Below are 21893 nucleotides of genomic sequence, written 5' to 3'. Positions count from 1 at the left end.
CTGCTGCTACTAATGGGACAGCTTTCCTCTTAGCAAAGGGCCCCCCAGCCCCCTCGCCCCCTCCGGAGGACTCAGCTGACAGTGCCCCAGCGCCAGGCAGTCCTGAACGGCATGCCCATCCACTGGTGGCCCTCCTGTCCCCCATGGGATTGCTAACACCAGCTTCCATGCAGCAATTCAAACCTCGGGATGTTCAGATGTGCTCACCGATGAGCGCGAGGAGATTCCTGGCTCACTCCTGGCCATCCACAGGCTCCCCTTTAAACCAGACATCTGCCGTTCCGTTGGGACCCAGCTCTGCCACTGCCCGAGGGAGCTCTGCATCTCCCGAGGGAGCAGGCACCGGCTGCCACCAGCCAACTCGCTTCCCTCCCCGCAGCAGCTGCGCCTTGAGAGGCCACAGCCAGGCTGGCAGCCCCCTCCAGCACAGCCCCTGCGCGGGAAGCCCCTCTGCAGGCTGCTGCACCTCTGTGGAGGCTGCGCGGTTCCCACTCCCTCCGTGCATCGCCTCACTGCCCGTCTGTGCCAGCAAGTATAAACTGGTGTTACCCACCCCAAAACCCACCATAAGCATCAGCCTCCACCTGCTTTGAAGAGGGAAGGAGGAGGTCACGGACCTTGCAGTCGCTGCCCATTGCATCTGAAGAGGCTGCAGAGGAAGCAGGGAGCATTTTGCAGCCATTTGCTATGGATGCCCTGCTGGCCCAATGTTTGTGAATGCCCTTGAAACATACTACGACAGTGCAGCCCCATGTTGGTAGAGGACTTGGGGTGGTGCACCCCCTTTCCTGCAGCAGGCAATGTAAGCTAGGTGAGAAAAAGGAAGCAGCAGGGACAAGATTTGCCCATAAAAAATGTTTATTCCTTAAAAATACAACGTTCACCTGCAGTGACACTATTCAGAACATTTCTTTAGAAGGGTTTTCATCTGCTTCCAGTGTAGCAAGTGCCAGGAGCAAGGAGGGCAGGCAGCCTGGTTCCGACAGACAGGTTTTATCACCTGTTCCTGTTGCCTGCACCCAAGCCTGGAGGGCCCTCACCAGCTGCTCCAGCTCCAGGAGGCACCCACTGCCAGGGCTCTCCCTGGAGGCAGGGAGGGTTTGATTACCTGCACCAGCATGTCCCTTCCATCCTCGCTGTCCAGGGAGCCCATCTGTAGAACAGGTTTCTCCTGGTGGCAAAGAGCACAGGGGGGTTCGGGGAAACCTCAGTCCCTCTGGAAGGGCACTGGTAAAGAAAGCTTGGAGAGGGGAAGGAGCAGGACCCAGGACTCCTCTGGCCCTTGCTTTTACAGCAGGGAGCCATCGTTCTGTAGGTCCCAGCTCCACTCCCTTCCGCTGCCCCACAGAACAACCTGCCTGCTCCACCATGACACTGCAGAAGACCGTCTCGGCCACACCAGCTCCCACAGGACGGGCCTTTTGCTGGCCAAGATGGCCTTTCCCAGTTACCCCTTCCACCCTGCAGCTGATACTCTGGAGGACTGGAGCATCATGAGTCCTTCTGCTGCATGAGCTTTCACGTTTTAGGTTAAATCCAGGCACCATGCCTCGTTCGCCCAGCTGATCTCCTCTGGATGCAGAGTCCAAGGTACATGCCTTTCCTGACTCCTCTGTGCTCTGACCATGTCTGACCTCTCCGCTCTAAAAGTCTCATTTTCTGAAGTTTCTTTCCTCATTTTCCAAAGGAGAGGTCTCTGCCGAACGCAGACTGCTACCCCGTCCCCTCTCCACCTGGCTGGACTGAAGGGACAGGGCAATGGCAATGAGTTCCTGCAGGCACATCTCCTCCACAACCACCCCAACTTCCCGCTGCCCTTGCAGAACAGGTATGGGGCTCTGCAACTGGAACCAACAATGATGAGGACAATGGTTCATCTAGGCTGCAGGAGCTGCCAAGGTTAAGTCAGCTTACGCCCCGTGTCAAACCACTTCCATAAAGAACAGATGGGTCATTCTGATACCAGACTCCTCTGAGAGGAACAGAAGGCCCAATACGCAGAGTGGACCTGCTGCGTCCCTGGGGCCTGGGTTAAAGATGTGAAGGGACAGCTGCCTACCCTGGTACAGCCCTCAGATTATTATCCATTATTGAATTTTCCAGCAGATGGCAGTGAAGTTGCAAGAAGCCCAAGGGCAATCAAGAGAGACTTCAGGGCACTGGGACAACTGGTTAAGGGATCAGGAGCACAAGTGGTGTTCTCCTCTATCCTTCCAGTTGCAGGGAAGGATGAGAGGAGAAACAGGAACACCCAGCAGATCAATACCTGCCTCCAAGCCTGGTGTAACCAGAATTTTTGGGTTTTTTGATCATGGATTGGTCTACATAACAGAAAGGCTGCTGGTGACAGATGGGGTACATCTGTCTCAAAGGGGGAAAAGGATCCTTGTGCAGGACTTAGCAGGGCTCACTGAAAGCCCTGAAAAGGAACGGCATGAAACCAGGCCTGCCAGAGATAAGCCAGGGGGTGGCACACCAGTGTTGGAGGGACAGTGCACTAGTGAGGTCCTCCACTCTGCTCCACAATATGCTGAGTACACTGGAGCACATACGAAATGTCCCTGCACTAACACGCGCAGCACCGTAGCCATCTCACTGGAGGCAGGGGATGGAGATCCACACAGCAGCAAAGACACAAGGGTTGTTGATGTGCTAGAAACTGTGGAAGTGTCTGAGAACAGTCACATAGGAATTAGGGCTTCTCCCCCAAAAAGGTGGCGAGATCAATAGTCCAACTGACATGCATCGACACCAATGCACACAGCACCAGCAACAAACAGGAGGAGCTGGAAGCCACTGTGCAGCTGACAAACTATGATATAGTTGCCACCACAGAAACACAGTGGGATGACCCACACAACTGCAGTGCTACAGTGGATGGCTATAAACTCTTCAGAAGGGACAGGCAAGGAGGCAGAGGTGGTGGAGTAGTCCTGTGTGTTTGGGAGAGTTTTGACTGTCTAGAGCTTGACAGTCCAGTTGGCAGCCGGTCACACATGGTGTTCCCCAGGGCTTGGTACTGGGGACGGTTCTCTTTAATATCTTTATCAGTGATCTGGACACTGGATGGAGCGCACCCTCAGTAAGTTTGCAGAGGGCACCAGGCTAGGCAGGAGTGTTGATCTGCTGGAGGGCAGGAAGGCTCTACAGAGCGATCTGATCAGGTTGGACTAACAGGCTGAGGCATTTTACCCTACAGCTTACTAACCTGCTGCAGAGAGTTGGGGAGGAGGCTGCCATTTACTGAGAACATGAGGAACAGCCTTTAGGAAGATCCAGCAGGAGAAAAGTCTGTGCTGCTTGTAGCGCTTCTTGAAGTTCAGTCTCCAAAGCAAAGTGGGTGGAGAAATTTGGTGGTAAGCCATCACTAAAACAGGGGTTGGATGTAGGCTCCCTGCTCCACCCAAATCAATGGAAAACTAAATAACCTTCCCATGTAAAAAATTATTTACAGACTGACTCTATGATGCACAGACCACCAGTGGCCCTGCCATAATCAAACACGGCTCCTAGAGACACTGCCTTCATCTTAGCTTAACTGTTAAACCATTAGTAGAGAAAACAGCATGAAAAAGAACCAACTGTTTGGCTTAGAGAACTCTGAGCCACCCAAATCTGTTTAAACATACCCGGTTTTAATCATAGAAATGTCTAAAAAAATTGCTTCCCCCCCGTGCTTTTGGTGGTTCTAGAAACCAGAAAATGCATCTTTGTTGTTGCTTCAGAGGACAGTCTATGGCTGTTCCTACCAGCAAAAAGAAGGTGCAGGATGAGAAATTTGGGCACACAAAACACATACAACATTAGCAAAACATACAGTCAACACACTGTGCTTAAAAATATCAGACATGAACTTCTTTCACAAAATATATTGAACAGCACTTGCCTGTTAACAAATAACTGATCAAAGAAGCTACAGAACTTGAAGTTTCTTCCAGTGCTGCTCTGGACTTAGTTTCACTTACATCTTACACCACCCAAGTCCGTGATGCGTGCAAGATAATCATCACAAACAGAGGAAAGAGGCATCCCAGGTTTTCTTGATGTACATATCTTGCTGCTGCTTTCAGTGTTAAGTCAAAGCTCAAGTCATTTTCAATCCATCAAAGCCACAAAACTTCCACCTTTTCTCTAGACTGGCCCCAACCCCACTCAGCTCCTGCCTGAACGTGTTCTGGAGTCGAGTCATGAGAACTTCCACTTCTGCAGTGCAAATCTGTGAAAACAAAAGGAAAGCTTCACTAAAAATGAACTCTTTTGGTTATGGAAGCCCTGTAATGACTGGCGATATTCAAGCTCAAACACATTTAATTGCTAAAGTACACCACGGCTTTCCCTAGACACACTGTCCAAACACGGTGATAACCTTGGGGCGGCATGAATTGTGCTACTGTCACTTTTTGGGCCAAGATGGCTGCAGACGTAACACTAGAAACAAGGGTAAAAGGACTGTCCTTGTTTTTTCCACTGTGAAATGCAAGATAAAGAATTAAAAACTCCCAAGCATTTAAGTAACTGAACACTGAGTACTTTTACCACTGCTTCAAGAACAGAATTCTCAGTTACTAGGTATAGAAATTAGGGACAGAGGGAATTTACATTCACGTTCTGAACAGTCACAAGCCTTCCTGTACAGCGCAGCTACCATGCCCCTAACAGCACAGGAGTTGCTCAAACAGAGCTAAGACACAAGATCTGGACAATACATCGCTGCAGAAAAAAAACTAAACGGAGAAGATGGACAGATTTGCTAGAGGAGGTCAGACTAAAGGCTTGTCAAGCCAGACTCTTGTTTCAGAGAGTGACCCATGGTGGAGGATGATCCACCCAATTCCTGTCCTGAACCAGACCAGAGGGTTGGCACAGCCCCAGGGATGTCACCCTGCCGCTGTTCAAGATGACTGGTGTGGCACCTTTCTTCAGGGAGCGCTCTCTGTGGTAGCTTTTTAAGCTTCTGTAACACTGCAAGAGGTAGGAAGCATAATGTGTTACACCATTATCTCATACAACTGAATCTTACTTCTAAAAACATTGACAAAATTACATGTTTTCTCAACACTGAGCTGCAACTAAAGCCTCTGTAGTGTTTTGGTGGGGTTGAAGCAGGGCATGTGCCTGCCAGCATCTTTACCCAGTCACACACCAGCTATAGAATCTCCATCAAAAGTCACACATCGGCAGGAAGGCCTGTAAATTTGACTGCTCAGGCATATACTACATACAATTAAAGTTCAGCATGTGAATAAACTTTAAGATGCTGCACACTAACAGTTACAGGACATATAAAGAGCACAAGGACCATGTCCACCTTATATTCAATTGCCTGCAACGGTTTTCTTATGGCAGCAGAAAAATTAAAACCTTATTTATTATACTCACAAGAATTCACGATTGCTTCTGCTGTGCATTTGAGACTGCTTTGACATGTGTTCAGAGCTTTCCCTGCACAATAAACTCATCTACCTCCTGGTTAGGTAGAGCATCAGGATGTATTTTTGAATAAGAACATTGATATTTTCCAAGAACGCAGCACAATGTAACATCTTCTGTTGACCTACCACAGTCACTGTCTCTTATTTTTAATTCCCTTTACAGTCTGCAGAGTTTTTGTAGCTCTGGACTTGCAGCACTGTGCGTTTCCAAGGACTGTACTTTAAGCTAGGTGTGTACTGATTGCATACCTCAGCAGTGCTTCCTTCCTGCTGGTTTCGTTTTCACCCCTGCCACGGTGGATTCAGCTTGAACGTTCTGCAATGTCCAGCCTGATCCCACTTCACTGTCTCCAATACAATGCATCACTGGATTTTCCAGAAGATAATCTTGAGTCACTGCCCCTACCATGCTTCCAAACTGATGTTCCACTCTGACCTTCCCAAGGCAGCATTACATTGCTCTTTTGATTCACGTACTTTCTGTGTATGCCAGCACGAATTACAGTTTTGAGCTAGCACTTAGCCAGGGAGAAAAGATTTTTACTTCCAAAGCACAGGGTACCATTTACCACTGGGAAGACAACATACACAGAGAGGAGAATGTTCACTCTTAAGCCCTCATTAGTGCACAGGTGCATTCCTCTGAAAGCCCTTTGGCAGTAATTGCAGGTCCACAGTTTTCAAAGTGTGCCCAACGTGACAAAGATCAAAAGCATCTGCTTTGCAAGAAGGATTTGCATTTGGTGGATGCACTTTTGTCATCGTGCTGTTCTGGTATCAGGCAAAAACAACAGTCCACATTTTGACAGAGGCAGAGAAAGAGCACAAGCTCACGCCGGCACTAAGTCTGGTAAGGCAGAGGTCCAACCTAAGACATGAAACAGAGTGGACACCCTGGGAGAAACATCACCTACAACTGCCCGGCACCCGCGATGCCCAGAGTGTTGCAGACTGTTTCTGTAAGGACTGTTTCATGGCTTCAAACCACCCTCTATTTTAATTTCTGCACTGTCTGCTGGCCTTCTTGGTGAGAATGGTGGGCAGGGAACAGGGAAAAAACATTCCTCTTCCTCTCCTGCTGGCAGCATCAAAAAACCTGGTTCGGCTTTCAAGTGCTCCTCCTGAACTTCTACCTCACCTCAAGCCCAAAGATCTGCTAGACATTATAAGCAACACTCCTAGCTAATACCTAGCTCCTGCAATAACCAAGAGGGAGAGAACAGAGCTAAGATGCAACCTGGAGAAGAAATGGGAAGACCTCCTTTCAAAAGACCAGGCACAAAAGACCTGGGCAAGTCAGCAGCCTGCTGTGTTTACCTGAGTGTCAGCAAACAATAAAAAGACCAGATGCCATTGCAGAGATTAAAGGATATACTTTTCACAGGGCTTTTCTGCCAAGCTTATTGTAGAAACTTCTAGTAGCCCTTTTCTGTGCTGTAGATTCCAGAGAGGAAGTGTCAGAAGTCAGATCAATGATACAATGGCATTTCCTTAGGAGTTCTAAAGAAAAATAAAGGCAGCTGTTTGCAAAACAAATTCAGAACTAGAATGAGAAGACAGATTATTAGATGTCTTTAAAAGGCTGGAGTGAGCCTGGAAAACACAGGCCAGAGAGTTGCTCTTTCTTTGAATGGGGTAAAATAAACAGTAAGTTATAAACAAAAGCAGCTGAAAAAGAAGAAATGATTCCCACACTGTAAGTAAGACTCCTGTTCCTGGGACACTTTGAGGAAGACAACTGAAGAACAGTATAGTAGAGGAGCAAGACGTAACTTCCTTGAACATTCAATAGCCTTTGCACAGTTCCTCCCCGTTTACTCTGAACAGGAGTCTGAAGCCAGCAATACACAGAAATACTGCAGGGAACAGCAGCTTCTGGTTGTACTAAGGAAAATGCACGAGCACTGCTTTTTTTTATTATTGCCCTTCTTGACCCCTGCATGCAGGGCTTGATCCCTCCACTTAGCACAGACCCCTGTAAGCAGGGACTGTGATTCAGTGTTTGTGCTTTTGTAGTGTAAGGCCCTTGCACAGCACCCTCCTAAAAATTACTTCACTGACAGTATCAAAACAGAGACAGAAAAGGCTCAGTGAAGGGCCACAAGATCAGAGATACTGAAAAACTTTGCTCAGAGACACAAAAACAATATGACTGTCCAGTTTAGAGAGAATATATAAACAGTGGCATGGCAGATGTAAGATAATAAACAGTATGCAAGAGGTGGGTTGTTTGCTCTTTTCCTTAGAGGTCATAAGGATAAGGCAAACAGGCAGCAAACTTAAAACAGAATAAACAAAAATATGTTTTAGATGGAGATTGTAAAGATGGAATTCACTGCTGCAGAACACAGCTACTACCATCAAAGTGTTCTTGAATTACAAGCATGAATATCTGCAGTAAGAACATCATCCTCTACTCTGTATTTAGGTTAACATAAAGTTGCATAAGGGCTAAGCCAGAAGCTGGGCTGCTTTGAGAACCCTGATCTAGTGAAAGAGGTCCCCTGCCTACAGCAGGGGGTGGACTAGGTGATCTTTAAAGGTCCCTCCCAATGCAACCCATTCTGTAACTCTAAGTTCACCCCCTCCCTTGTCCTCTCCCAGCAAATTATTGCAGTTAATCGACACCAGTTATTAGTGTCGAACTCCAGCACCATTCCCAGGGAGCTCCCTCCCAGCCACAGAGCGGACACACCTGGGGCACAAACATATCGCCCAGGCTGGCTCAGGGAACTGGAAGTGCCGGTACGTCGGTACACCTACTTTGCTGTCCAGACGCTGCAGGTAGGAACAGATGTACTCTATGCTTGCTCCAAATGGGTGCACATGAAGAAATGTTGAAATTATTCCTGGGGAAAGGAACACATCAAACATTATTTCATGAGACGAACCAGCTGAGAACACCAGCTCTCTGCTACAGCTGGCTCAGCACAGAGGGACCTAATTGAGCATTTTTGGTTGTAAGTACAGTGAGGTTTGGCTCGTAGTCTGTAAAGGAAACAACAGGTAACCAACACAGCTGGTTAGTGCTTAAAACAGACCTCACCACTCTCACTCCTCAACGAGTACTGGTAACACGCCCAGTGATGAACCACACAGATTACCATACCTGTAGGGAAGCAAGGCCCAAGGAGAGGGAAAGCAGAGCTCTCCTCCAGCTATACTATCAAAGGTCAAGGAGCAGGAACTGACAGAAGGCAAATGGGGAAAGCAGCAGTGGCACGTGTGTCCCACCCCAGCAGTTTTGCAGCACTCAGCTAAACAGAGCAAACCACATTTGCACCCTGTCATGAAGAGGGTCCTTTCCAGCTCATGGCCAGCACTGCATATCAAAAAGGCTGACTTGCATTTCTGACCATCACCTGCAGAAAAAGGTGTTCCCCAAAGTCTCCTCCTTCCCAATGCAGAAACCAGCCCATGACCTGGCACAAACAGATCCACCTGCGTAACAATAAATGATTTATTGTTATTCTCAAATCAGATGTAGAGGGATGGCTAAGGAGAACTTGGCTGAGTGACAATGAACTAAAGAAAATGCCTTGTCCCACTCAGCAAGGCAAGGACTTCTGTTTCTCCTTTGCAATGCTCCAGAAAATCCTCAACTACCCAGTGCTTTGGGCCAAAAAGTTGTAGCATGCCACATTAGGTTATTTTTCAATATTACTAGGAATAGGCAAGGGGAGAGGAAATAAAAAGGGTAGCAGACACACCTGTGCTGTAAATCAGAGGTCACCAATCCCTTTGTGAGCACCACTTGAAAATGCTGGCAATATTTCTCATTCCGTTGAGCCTGGACTTCTCTCCCTGCCACCTTTCTCCAACCCCTCATTCCTCTCTGGCTATATCTTCTAACACTAGTTGAGCTTATCTGCTGGGGATCCGCAGCACACCACGCCTGACCTAACGGTGTGCCTTACTGCTGTGTGGGTCCACAAGTGCCATCCACACTGTAAGGTGCTGCAGCACTCGAGGTGATTAAAGTCTTTGAGCCTTTGACGCTGCTTAGGATCCTGTAAAGTCAATTAGGCTCTAACTGAATGAAGACAGACCCTCTAACTTACTACCTTCAGCGATGCCTCCCAGAACAGCAACTTGCACTCCAATACATGCTGACCTGGACTGTCACTACACACAAGCCCACTTCACACGTGTGTGGTTTTGACTGAAAGGGGTACAGCACAAGATTTCCACATGGGCAATACATTAGGTGAAATCCTGACCCCTGCACAGCTTGAGGCTTTCCTTGGTTCCAGGACTCCTGCCTCCATTGGCATGACCAAAGGAACAAGGGGTGTCCAGAGGGAGCTGTGAGGCCACCTTGAAGTAAGTCCCACTCAGTTCAGGTCTCCAGCATTGTCACCAAGCCCATCGAAAGAACTTACCAACTAACAGAACTTCTCGTTCAGATTTCACAGGACTATTGCTCAACGTCTTCTCAGCTGGACACTCCTTCTCCTGGCTGCACGCACAAACTCTGGATGTACTGCTCTCCTGCAAAAAAACCACAGGGCCTGTTCCACGCACCAACGGCACAGCAGGCACTCTTACACATCAAGCAGCAGCCCAGTCAGACTTGACAGAGTCTGTATCTTTGTTTTCCCATTTCTGTGAGTCACTGCATTCATCGCATTGCTGTATCTACTGTTTATTTTGCAAAATGCTTCCAACAAGGCACAGCTGTGTTCATGCTGCTGTGACTGAATTATCAAGTTATATTAAAAGCCCACAAAGTTAAGTAAGATGCAACAAAGATGCTGATAAACACACTTTATCAGCCCTGTTTGCTGGTATGACGTCTGCTCTAGAAGGGCTTTATTATAAATAATAAAAGAAAACACAGACTAGAAAGCAAGCCTTACAGTGACTAATTCAGATGCAGATGCTTATTTTTCAGATGCCTAAACGGAGGCAATATGATCAACTAAGTGGCCAACGGCTGCAAAGAGTTTAGGATCAGAATGTCCTTGACCAGAGTTTGTGGTACTGAATTAAAACAAAATTTTGCATAATTTATTATCCCAAGAAAAAACACAAGACTGGCAGTGATGTAAAGACTTGGTGGGTGCACTAAAAGCAGTACTTTCTTTTATTCCCGAGTTTTATGCAAAATCCCAGTGGTCTGAGAGCTACAGACAGTTATAATTGGAAATAGCCTCCAGTCACCAGGACTGAACTTGGGCCAGTAACAGAGACAGAATTAAATGAGCCCTTTGGTTCACTTAGCTTCTTATGCCAGTGCAGTTCTCAACTACACAGGACTGAACCTCTGCAGTCCTGGCCTAAGCAGGCTATAATTTGCTTCTACAGGAGATAAAGGTCTGCACTGTGGAAATGGAACTAGCTTCAGGCTAGCACAGGGACCGCAGTTCAGCCAGCAGCGTTATACTGGAAATGCACTGCCTACTTTCTCTTGGAAGTCCAACAGATACTTTTGAAGGCTAGTTGAAATAACAGTGCAACAAATTATCTTTCACACCAACACCTACTGTTCTTCCAGCCACATGTTGCTAGCAATGGATAACTTGATGATTTTAATTTGTACATAAGGACAGCCTGTATGTAGCATGCTTAGAGACTTCACAACAAACCAAACTTTAAGAGATTGCTCATTTTACAATGAGGTGTCATTACTTCCCCCAGTAAGAATTCTGAGTGAAGCAGCAGAAAATAACCACTTACATTCCCTTGACCATCAATTGCATCTCTCTCCTTGTCCTCTTCATCTGCTATGCTTTGCTATATATAGGTAAAGAAAAGGAAAGATTACTGATGATAGTCTGTTATTTCTGTTCCTTGATATCAGGCACTGAAGCTCCTGCGCTGAAGATTACTGGAATACAAAGCCAGTTTTAGTAACTAGAAAGACATTATCTTCCCTAGCTCGTGGCACAAAACGATGGGGCTACAGATTGAAAATCTGAGACAAGACCTAGCACTTGGCACTACGGTCCTCAGTGGGAAGTGCCACATAATGTTCCTTGTCTATCCCATATAATTGTGTCTGTGCTATAGAGAGGACCACGCAAGTTTAGATTCCTACACGTATCCACAATCAAGAGACACAGTGGATCACACCTGAGAAGAAACAGTATGCATTTCTGTTCAGAATAAATCCAGCAAGCATAAAAATATTACAGCACTGACAATAGTGTTTTATGGAGATCAAATCAAAACACCATCCCTAAAATGCAAGTCTAAAAATTAATGTTTGATAATTGAGACATTTTTTCTTATCATTTAAAGCTCAGGTTACAGAAAAGCACATTATAAGTACTGTATACTATAAATGAAAGTTAATCTTTTATTTATACAGTTGCTTACGTAGATTGTCTCACTGGTACATGAAGCAATCAGCAAGTTCATTACTGACACACATCCTCCAATTTGGCAGGTACTTTTTTCTAGCTTTCCAAAGACAACTGCTCCTAAGACAGTGTTAGGCATCTTCTACAAGAGTGCAGAAGGACAGAGGTCCATCACTGCGCTCGTGACGGACCACAAAATCTAAGGAGTACATTTACTACTGAGAATATGGAAGCACTGGGATGGCACGTACCTGCTCCTTCAGGCTTTCTAATAATGTTTCCATTTTTACTTTTTCTTCTCTCACTTTTTCTAACTCAGCTTCTCTCTTTTTGTATTCATCTTGCACTTTCAAAAGATGCTGGAACAGAAAAGATAAACTCAGTTCTTAACCACCTTTTACCTCCTACTATTTAAGGAATATAAAATAAGGGCTTTTTCATGAAGATGGATCATATTCAGAACAATTAAAAGATTGTGCACAACAAGCAGAAATTGTTTCTACAATGTACCTTAGAAATGTCTTTGCCTGTAAGCATACAAAAAAAGCATGACTTTGCAAACATGGGGCAGTAATTCCATCATCAACAAACCTTCATTGTCCCTGAAATAACACGTGTTGTGCACTAGACTGTGGGCCTGACCCCTGTTGAAGCCAATTCCTCCTCTCCCCCACTCTGGTTCACACTATGGCCGTACCATCAGGACACGAGAAATAGCAGCACAGACACAAGTGACCTGGAGAAGTCACTTTAAAGTCCTCCTACATCTCCAGCCCCACATTAATACAGAGGTGTCTTGCAATTTAAGAAAATACTCTGAAACAGCTACTAGTAAGGAGATTTTCACTATTATTTGCACAAGTCCACACTGCAGAAAAATGTGATGACTGCTCTTTGCCCTGGGCATCAGCCCAGCGGGGCAAGGTGCTTGCGACAAACACCACAGCAAGCTGTGTGATCCCTTGAGTAGCAAAGCTCAGGAGAAAGGCTGGGCAGGGAATCACAACCCACACCTCAGAGGTGAGCAGAATGAAATTCTAAGGCCCAACCCCGTGCCTATCAACAAGAACCAAGCCGTGGTTGTGGATGTAACAGTCTGCTTTCAGAGCAAATTTGTACTCCTGAATGCGTCCCACAGGGAAAGCAGATGAGTACAAAACCCTAACTGAACAAACCAACACAGGCAACAGAGGGAAAATATGATTCATCTCCCAGTAGAGGCAGAAGAACACAGTGCTCAAACTGCTAACAGCACTGGGCCTCTGAGAAACAGGCAAGATCAAGTCACCAGGAAGAGAAAAGCTTAAACGCTAATATGGTAAAGGCACTAGCCTAGCAGCTTTCCTAAATCAAATGAAGATACATATATATCTATTTCAGTGAATGCTTTCTTCATGCTTAAAACATCCCCATTCAGTTGTTTACTTTAGTATTTTCCTCCCTCAACTAGAAAAAAAAGAGAAGAAGAAAAAATATTCATGTTATTCCTTAATAGTTACAAACAAATAGCATCTTTTTTCACCAAGGCAGTTCCCTCCAGAGTATTCTCCCAGCACCATTCATCCTGGCAGCAGTGTAAATAGAAACTTGACCTGCCTGACACCTGCAAAACGGGAAATCTGTTGTCCTGCAATTCCTGCCATTTCCTCCTGCACTGAAGATGGAGACTACAGTAGGCTTTTCCTGCCAGCTCCAACATCACAAACACCGGTGCCATCATATTCATCCAAAGGATAACCACAGCCTTCACAGCATTGCTGCAGGTTCTTATTTTAACAAGATGCTTACGTGAACTATTATATGCTCCATGTGCTTGGCTATCAGTTTGGCTTAATATCTCAAGGGCTACTGTTAAGGTTTACGAGGACCCAAGCCACTCAACATTCAGCACAGGGAAATCCCAAACAAGAAGATAAGCCCTACACATTTCCATGAAAATAAAAGCCCAGTGAAGTTCAGAAAAGGTGTCAAAGCAAGCCTGGCATTTCCCGCTTTCTTGCTTATGCTGGTAACCAGGATCTCACATGGTTATGGAGCTGGTAAGCACAGACACAGTATTTGGGGAGTCACAGTGTGGTCAAGCAAAGAGCACACAAGGAATCCATAAACTACAGATTAGTTCCATGTGACTTATGAGTTCATACACAATCACTGTTTTGAATGGTTGGTTGGCTGGCTTTTTTTTGGCAACACTGGAAGTGATAGAAAGTTGCACCCATTTGCACTGAAAACCAAAAAGCCTTTGTTTGTGTTTCTGCTCCACATCACAGCCCATCTGCCTTGGAAGCAAGGCCATAACTATATAAAAGTCTGGGCCCACCTTCTGCATCCCCTGCAGAGCCTGCTGGAGAAGCTTCATCTGCTGTTCCTTGGTTGTGTCTTCATCCCTGCTCGCTTTGCCTTGCTCCTGCTTTAGAAGTTCCACCTCATTCCGGTAGGCATCCAGTTGCCAGCGCAGACTGTCATTTTCTTCTTTCAGTGCTTCCACCTGTGATACCAGCGCTGAAGAAGAAGGCAGGTAGGGATCAAAAGTCAAAGAACTGCGGGAAAGAAGTCGTTGGGTGCTCTCCCTCAGCACCCAGTTACAAATCCAGAGTACCAAAATGAATTTCTCCCGACGACCGTTTGCAGTATCTGTTTAGAAAACAAGCTCCTCTGGACAAACAGCAACACTCAGTAGCGAATGCAGTTAAGTTGGAAGGAAAAAAAAAAGCCGCAAAAGAACATATTGGGGTGAAATGACCATGCTGGCAAGGAAGCAGGTTTCCTAACCAGCAAAGCTGAAAGACTCTGGGACAGGCTCCACTGGCACCTTCATCTAGAAGAATGTCTCCATCAGGTCATGGGTTGAAACACCTGCATCAGTCTGGTGTCTATACACGGCTTGATGAATCCAGGAATGAGATTATCTAACACAACAGCTTCAAAGAGAGCTTCAGCAGGTTTCAAAACATACCCATGATGTGGAGAGCATAGCTTAACATCCCATAGCCTTGCTTGCTGTTAACCTTTGGTACTTGGGCCATGGCCAAAGCATGTGAAAGTTATGTTTGCCTGGGAATGGCACACTGTACTTGGAAGACAGGGAAGACAGACAAGACACGCTGCATGGGAAGAAGGTGGGGTTTGGGTGGGTTTTATCTAATCATCCCTGCTCATTCTCCCAGCCAGTGAGTATGTGTTGGATCCCACTCTGCACAGCTACACATTTCACAAAGAAAGAACAGTTAGCAATATTCAGCAGATGAAAAACTGCTTTCCTCATACCAGAAAAACAAGGTGGGAATGAATTAACTCCTTAGAATGGATCTGGACAAAAAAAAAAGACAGATTCCAGGGTGAACCCCTGCTCCTTATGAATGCAAAGAATGGAAATTTTGCCTGGTCATTTGGTCATTGCGTCTGCTCTTTGCTGCCATTCATCGTCTGGCCGCAAAGAGCAGGGTCAGGCAAGAGTCTCTAAGCTTCTACTACAGCTGAAAGAGATGCACATGCAAACATGCTTGTACACTGCACTGGCAAGTTTAGGAACAGTGAGGGGGATGTGGGACCACCATCAGGCAAGAAAAGCCTTCCAATGACAGCTGATAAACAGCCCATGGCAGTGGGAAATGTACCTGAACATCACTGAAACACTCACACAGTTAACAAGATTTGTGCCTGTTTGCCAGTGAAATGCTCAGAGCACCACTGAAACCCAGCACTTTTGAGGTGGGGACCTGCTGCTGTGTAAATGTGTCCCCAGTGCTGGGCAGACATCAGCGGTGCACTGAAATGGGACACCTCAGGTCAACAGTGGTGTAGCTGCAAAAGCAGGGCACTCTGCACAGAGCAGCTGTGCAGATGAGCTCAGCTGAGCACCACTGCGCCTGTGCCGTTACCTGCACACGTGGCAGGGAGCTTACAGCTCCTCCACGTGCACCTCCATGAATGCCATGTGTCTCGCTAGGGACTAGCTTTAGACACAGCTTTAGGTTACCCTCACCATCGCAGGGAGGAGTGACAAACACTGGCTACAGAACCAGACACCGAGAGGAAAACAACTCCAGGTAACCGCAGTTGATTTTGCTCTGCCTGTGACAATGCTGGGGTACAAAACAGTCAGAATGAGGCTTCTGAAAGAAACCACTGAAGAGACAAGTACTTTGTTTATGAGCTGTAAAAAGTGATTTTACCTGATTCTTCTGTTTCTTTCATCTCTGATGGATCTTCTATTTCTTCGTCAGACATTTCCATTTCTTCCTCTCTTCGAATACCCATTAGTTCATCATTATGAATGTTACGAATTTCCTAAGGTTCAGAAAGTAGAGTGTTTTTTTAAAATACAGATTACAAGGAACAGATTGGTTGGGTAAAAAGATGCCGAAATCTAAGTCTGCAAAACACGACTCCATGATACAAGGAAGGGGAAACAATTAAAAAAAAATAAATTAGCACAGACTTAGATCAAAGACAATATCCAGCATGAGTCAATCTGTCAGTGCTACTGGTTTTACTGACTCTTCCATCTCCCTTTTACTCTTTCCCCCAGGGCAGGCACCCAGCCTTGTCCACAGTGTAGCTTCTCGGTGAACCCTCTCCCCACATCTGCCCTGCCTGACATCCACGCGCCTGTCCTACATTCAGCTGCTGAACCTGGTAAGCTCCACTGGACCACTACCTCATGTCTCCTTGCTCCTTGCATCTAGATCAGTAACCCACTGCCACCACAAACTGCTGTCAGTGCCACCCCCAGCTCCACACACCCAAGGGCGGTACCACTCTTACCCTTCCCTGATGCCATTCTGCCCTGCCTCTTCCCTGCTGGGCTCCTACCCCACACTCTCCAGCTCAGCGCCCGCGATGCGTGCACCCACCGAGTGGGTTCAGCCATCGCAGACACGTATGCCTGACTGAAGTCAGCCCAGCTGCGTGAGCTGTGAGAAATTGTGCTAAGCCGTGCCTTCTCAGGAGCTAACAGTGCCAGCCTGAGCTGGGACTAGACCAAACTAGAACGGCTACAGCTGCACCCCTGCGCTTACACCAAGGGGGTGTTTGACTACGAGTCCATCACTTGACACTACAAACACCTGTAACCCCCCGCAAGCCCACTGAGCTCTCCTGAATGGCAGAGGCTGCACAGCAGTGATCTCCCTTGAGCAGGGATGCCTCTCAGGGTGACCCATCAAGGCTGAGGGACCCTTTACCCAGCATCTAATATCTATAACAAGTTAAATGACATTTTACATTATGTCTAAAAGTATACTATAAGCTAGCAACACTTTTAATGTATATCTACATATCCAGCTATAGCTGAATTATGAGGTGTGTAGTAAGTAGTAGAGCGTTTGACTGCTGTCTAACCGCTGTCAAACTGCCACTGTCAAACTGCTGTTTAATTACAATTCAATTATTGCTTAATTGCCATTTGGTTACCATTTAATTATTCAATCATCGATTAATTATCATTTGATCATCATTTAATCATCAATAAAACCCTTTTAGTTAACCTCACAACAATGACTTCTCTTAATAATTCACCTGCGACAGCACCTGCACCGGTGATGTCCCCTCCCGACCCACGTAGCTGCTAGGTGACACGTCTCCCTGGCATTTCCTTCTCCTGCCACACAACATATCCTGCACCTTCCAAGCACTGGCCTACATGGCAGCTGGTACGACCCCACACACCTCTCTTGCCCCACTGCAGCATGACCATACCCATGACCCACCGTGCTGCCCAGTCCATTCCTCTCAGCTCCATGCCTCCTCCATGCAGCTGCACAGCTACAACAAAACCTACCAGACAGAGGTCATGCCAGTTAGAAGCAAAAATTGTGAGTACGCAGACAGAGGCCAAAGACAGCCCAGCCACCTCCCGACTCTTACAAATTCTGGTGCGCTTTGAAGCTTCTCTCCCTCTGTGCCAACCACTGGCACTTAGCCTCCACCACAGGGACTCTCCCTCTGGCTGCTGGGTTCCTCTCCACTCTCGGCCAGACCCTTGGCTCACATTAGGGATCAGAAAGGAACAGGGATGCTACCTCCTATGCTAGTCCCTGAGCTACCGCAGCTCCTGCCTGTGTGCGTTGTTCTGCTCCATTCACCTCGTCCAGGCAGAGCCAGCCAGCCTCCCCTGCTCCTCCAGACAAGATCCCCTGCCACAGCCAGCTCACACTGGGCAAAGGCAGAGCTCTGCACAGACATGCATCAGCCTGTTTGCAAGGCAAGGAAACACCTAGTGCAGCCTCTCCATCCTCTCTGCAGAGCAGGACAAGCAACATTCAGAAACCAACGGTCAGTTACTCGAGGAGATGGAGATGTCAAGAATACTTACTAGAGGCTAGCACAGGCAGCCAAGTGTCCCTACCCGCTGTCAATTTACCACAACTTCACTTGGATTATACCACCCCAGAAACAACCATAGGATAAAAGATATAGAAGATTTACTTATGAAATAAAATTAATGTCCACCTCTTACTCTAATGGCCTGAAACTTTCAAAAACTCTGCTGGCCAGCACCAAGCACACATCCAACAATCCCCCAAACAGAGATAACAACCATTCTTTCAGCTTGGATGGACAGCTTGGGGACAGCGACGTGGAACAGGCAAGAACAAGGCAGGTCCCAGTGTGATGGGCAGCACTGGCTACACTTGCAAAGCAACTGCTGCCTGCCCTAAAATAATCCATAAAACAGCAGCTGGGTTGAAGATCAAAGGAAAATCTTCCCACTGTCTTTAACTGACCCAGTACAACAGCCGAAAGCCTAAAGCATCCTTGAAGCTGGAGAAGGCTGTGCAGAGCACAGCACCCAGCGGGGCCAGGCTTGGCCAGGCTGCACAGCAGCTATACCACAGTTCACCAGCACCCTGACTGCGCCCAAGGGGGAACCCTGGATGGGAGAGGAAAAAGCATCTGAGAAGCCAAATAGTGGAATGAGGCCCTTCCTAAGCTAGGAACATGCTGGCCGATAGCTACCGTATCACCAGGTCTCAAGCTTCCGTGGCTTCTTAAGGAGCTGCCTGCAGCTACAGGACATGCTGGCACTGCCTGGGAAAACCACCTTAAGTCATCACTGATAAAAATAAAACCCTGGCCTAACCTAACAACTCCCCAACACATCCCCATTCCCTGAGTTGCCCACCAGGCTTTCCTCCAATGCAGGGACCCACAGGATTAAATTCTGCCCAAAGCTGTACCAAGAAGATGCATCTTGTGGGTCCACCTTCATTTAAGAGAAGACCCTATGCTGGGGGAGACCATCAGGCTGAGCTGAGCAGCAAGTACTCCTGGAAGAGGCATCACCAATGGTCTCACAGCTTCTTCCCACCGGGAGAACTTACCTTGGAACAAAAGACAGCTCCAAATGGAGAGAGTGCTCCCACCCCAGTCACGGTAAGCAATCTCAATAAGCAGGATAGAGCACGAGCACTAGGGCTCTAAGCAGAGGTATGGTCTGAATCAGACTCCACCTGGTTTATCAGGTATAAAACAAAACTTTACCTACTACAAAAGGTTTGATTCAGTGGGATTTGGGAAGTCCCAGAAGTGCAGTTTCATGCAGAGATCACAGCCTGAAACTTCCCGCAAAGACAAAATCATTTAGAGTTTTCCAACATGGAGAATGATCACCTATACTTTATGAGAAGGCCACTGGCTGGGTATTATACAACCCTACAGATATTTTCAGGCTGCAGCTATATAGGAAGGCAGCCTGCATATACCCAACCGAGGGGTGATCACAGATCACCAGCCTGTCAGCTTTGCCCAGATTTACTTTTGATGTTAAATAATCTTAAAGGTGAAAGACAACTTCTGGCTTTGCTGGGATAGACTTGTTTTCCAAGTCTGTAATACGGAACTCAACACCTGAGAAAAAACACTGAACCACAGGAAGATTTACACTGATTAGACAGAATATTACACAGAAGCTTCACCTATGGGCAGACACACCACGTAGGAATTTTCCCAGTTACTGAGAGACTCCTGGTGCTGGCTACAACGGGGCTCCCCAGCTGAAGTGTGGGCATGGATGATGTCAAGGTGGCGAGTGGTGGTTGATCCTTTTCTTAGTCTCAGCAACGCTCTGCAGTAATGATCTGATTCTTTGCCCCTACTGCTCTTTTATCATATCGTGCATAATAACTAGTACTGTTTCCTTTTATCATAGTGCTTGCTGGTTTTCTTTTATTATAGTGTAATATAATAAACTGCATTTATTCTTGTATTTGATTTGGAATTCATTTTTGCTTAGCATCCAGTCAATCAGCAAGACAGCCAGGGCAAGGGGCACTGTTTTTTAAACTAAAAAAGGGCACATTTAGCCGAAACATAAAGAAGAAATTATTTATTATGAGAGTGGTGAGACACTGGAACAGGTTGACCAGAGAAGTTGTGGATGCCCCATCCCTGGAAGTGTTCAGGGTCAGGTCAGGTTGAGGTTGCTAAAAGCCCCATCCATCTAGTGAAAGATGTCCCTGCCCAGGTAAGGGGTGTTGGCCTAAATGGTCTTTGAAGGTCCTTCCCAACCCAAACCCTTCTGTGATTCTGTGGCTCTATGTATAAGCAGTCTGGAAGTCAAATCTCATAAGTAGCCACATGAAAGTTCCTGACATATAACCTAGCAGAACCAAACAGAAAACTCTGTCTGCAAAGCAGAAACGTGATGAAGTTCAATGTTCTTTATTGCTATATCATGAAGGTAAAGAAAGCAAAGCTCATATAGCTCTTATACGTGACCTCTTTCTCTACAGAAAGAATGACACATGTACAATCTCTTTCCAGAAAATCAGTTTCTCCTGTCTATAAATCACGTTCTCATCTCAAATCTGTCATTTATGCCTTTGCAGGTGAGATCTATGGACAAGAGGTTTAATCAGCTACTTGATGTACTTTTTTGTTGGCTAACACTACACATGCATTGGAATATTAATGCATCATCATTTCAATAAAGATTAATGTTAACATACACTAGATAATGATAATGTACATCACCAACATTTTGCACTAACATACAAGCGTGCTGAATTAATTACTGTTTCACCAAAAGCAACCCAACCCTATAAGACCCCCTCCTACACGGAAGTATATGGTGATCTGCTTCTTTCATTTCCATGCACTGAATGAGACAACCCTATGTCTTTCACAGAATAATACGCCTCAGAATAAGATTTCTTTTTAGACACTTGTTATTACAGGCTCAGTTAAAAAAAGATGTTAGCCTTAATCATATTAAAATACCAATCCAAAATAATGTTTTCAGAGGTGTTTTAAGCAAACCTCCTCTGCTTCACACTGGGACAAGACCAGGAGGATCCACGTAGGTCTCAGGAGACACAGTGCCTAGCACTGCAAGAGGAAATGGTGAAAACATAAAGACACCCCCAGAGCTATCATAAGTAATGCTCTGGGAGCTTGGTGTTCTTGCAGAGTCATGGCTACCTAAAGAAATCACTAGACACATCTAACATTTTCATTACCCAATACAGATGTATTGGAAATTGAATAGTTTAAAATATTTCCATGCCATTTCGTCTTCCTGTTCTGAGCATTGTCAGAAAAGAAATGATGATGGAAGTAATTTCTTCCAGATGCATGAGGATACCCCACGTGGCACTGATATACTGCACAGGCAACTTCAGTCTAACCTATCCCTCAAATCCCCAGTAGAAATCTGTGTACATGCCTGATGGAATGGCATAATGTGGGGATTTGGGTAGAATATATGTGCTGTCTGCTCTGAGGCTCTACTTTTGAGGCAGACATCTGCTTACTGCAGAGTAGGGATCTGAGAAAGAGTAGCTGAGCAGGATTTCAGCATCATGTTGAAAGATTAACTGAACAAGATGCTGTGGTTGAAAGCTCATCTCGCTCTTCATTTGCTACTCTACAGCTTGCATGTCAGAATCCTTTTTCCTAGGAATAAACAAGCCCTTCAGAAAACACTAGCCTTTTACCACTGCTTTCACCTAGGTGGGTGTCATGAAGGATGTCCAGACTTTCAGCTCTAACCTACACAGACACCGGCACGCTCCTGCACAGTGGTTGTGTGCTAGAAGGACTGAGTGCAATCCACAACTGGAAGCCAAAAACTGGTCTTCCAGAGAATTACTGGGCAACATCAGGCAAACACTTCTTCAGTCAGTGCCTTCCCTTTCCCCATCTCAAGATGGTA

The 21893-nt window shown here is 46.3% G+C and overlaps 1 protein-coding gene across 4 annotated transcripts in view; it reads right to left on the bottom strand.

The window, feature by feature from the left end:
• Positions 1 to 3614: 3614 nt before the first annotated feature.
• Positions 3615 to 21893, bottom strand: part of ENOX2 (ecto-NOX disulfide-thiol exchanger 2) — a 50067-nt gene continuing 31788 nt past the window's right edge. For all 4 annotated transcript variants that reach the window (XM_055727206.1, XM_055727205.1, XM_014282239.3 and 1 more), the window contains 7 exons: positions 15913 to 16027; positions 14058 to 14239; positions 11989 to 12096; positions 11112 to 11168; positions 9815 to 9923; positions 8196 to 8281; positions 3615 to 4216 (listed from right to left, as the gene is read on the bottom strand). In XM_055727206.1, the coding sequence (XP_055583181.1) occupies positions 4085 to 4216; positions 8196 to 8281; positions 9815 to 9923; positions 11112 to 11168; positions 11989 to 12096; positions 14058 to 14239; positions 15913 to 16027 (789 nt within the window). In that variant the 3' untranslated portion in view covers positions 3615 to 4084. The remainder of the gene's footprint in view (positions 4217 to 8195; positions 8282 to 9814; positions 9924 to 11111; positions 11169 to 11988; positions 12097 to 14057; positions 14240 to 15912; positions 16028 to 21893) is intronic.

This window comes from Falco cherrug, chromosome 15 (genome assembly GCF_023634085.1).
Source record: "Falco cherrug isolate bFalChe1 chromosome 15, bFalChe1.pri, whole genome shotgun sequence".
Taxonomy (NCBI): Eukaryota; Metazoa; Chordata; class Aves; order Falconiformes; family Falconidae; genus Falco; species Falco cherrug.
The sequence above is the reverse complement of the archived record's forward strand: the minus strand, read 5'-3'. Positions and strand labels throughout refer to the sequence as shown.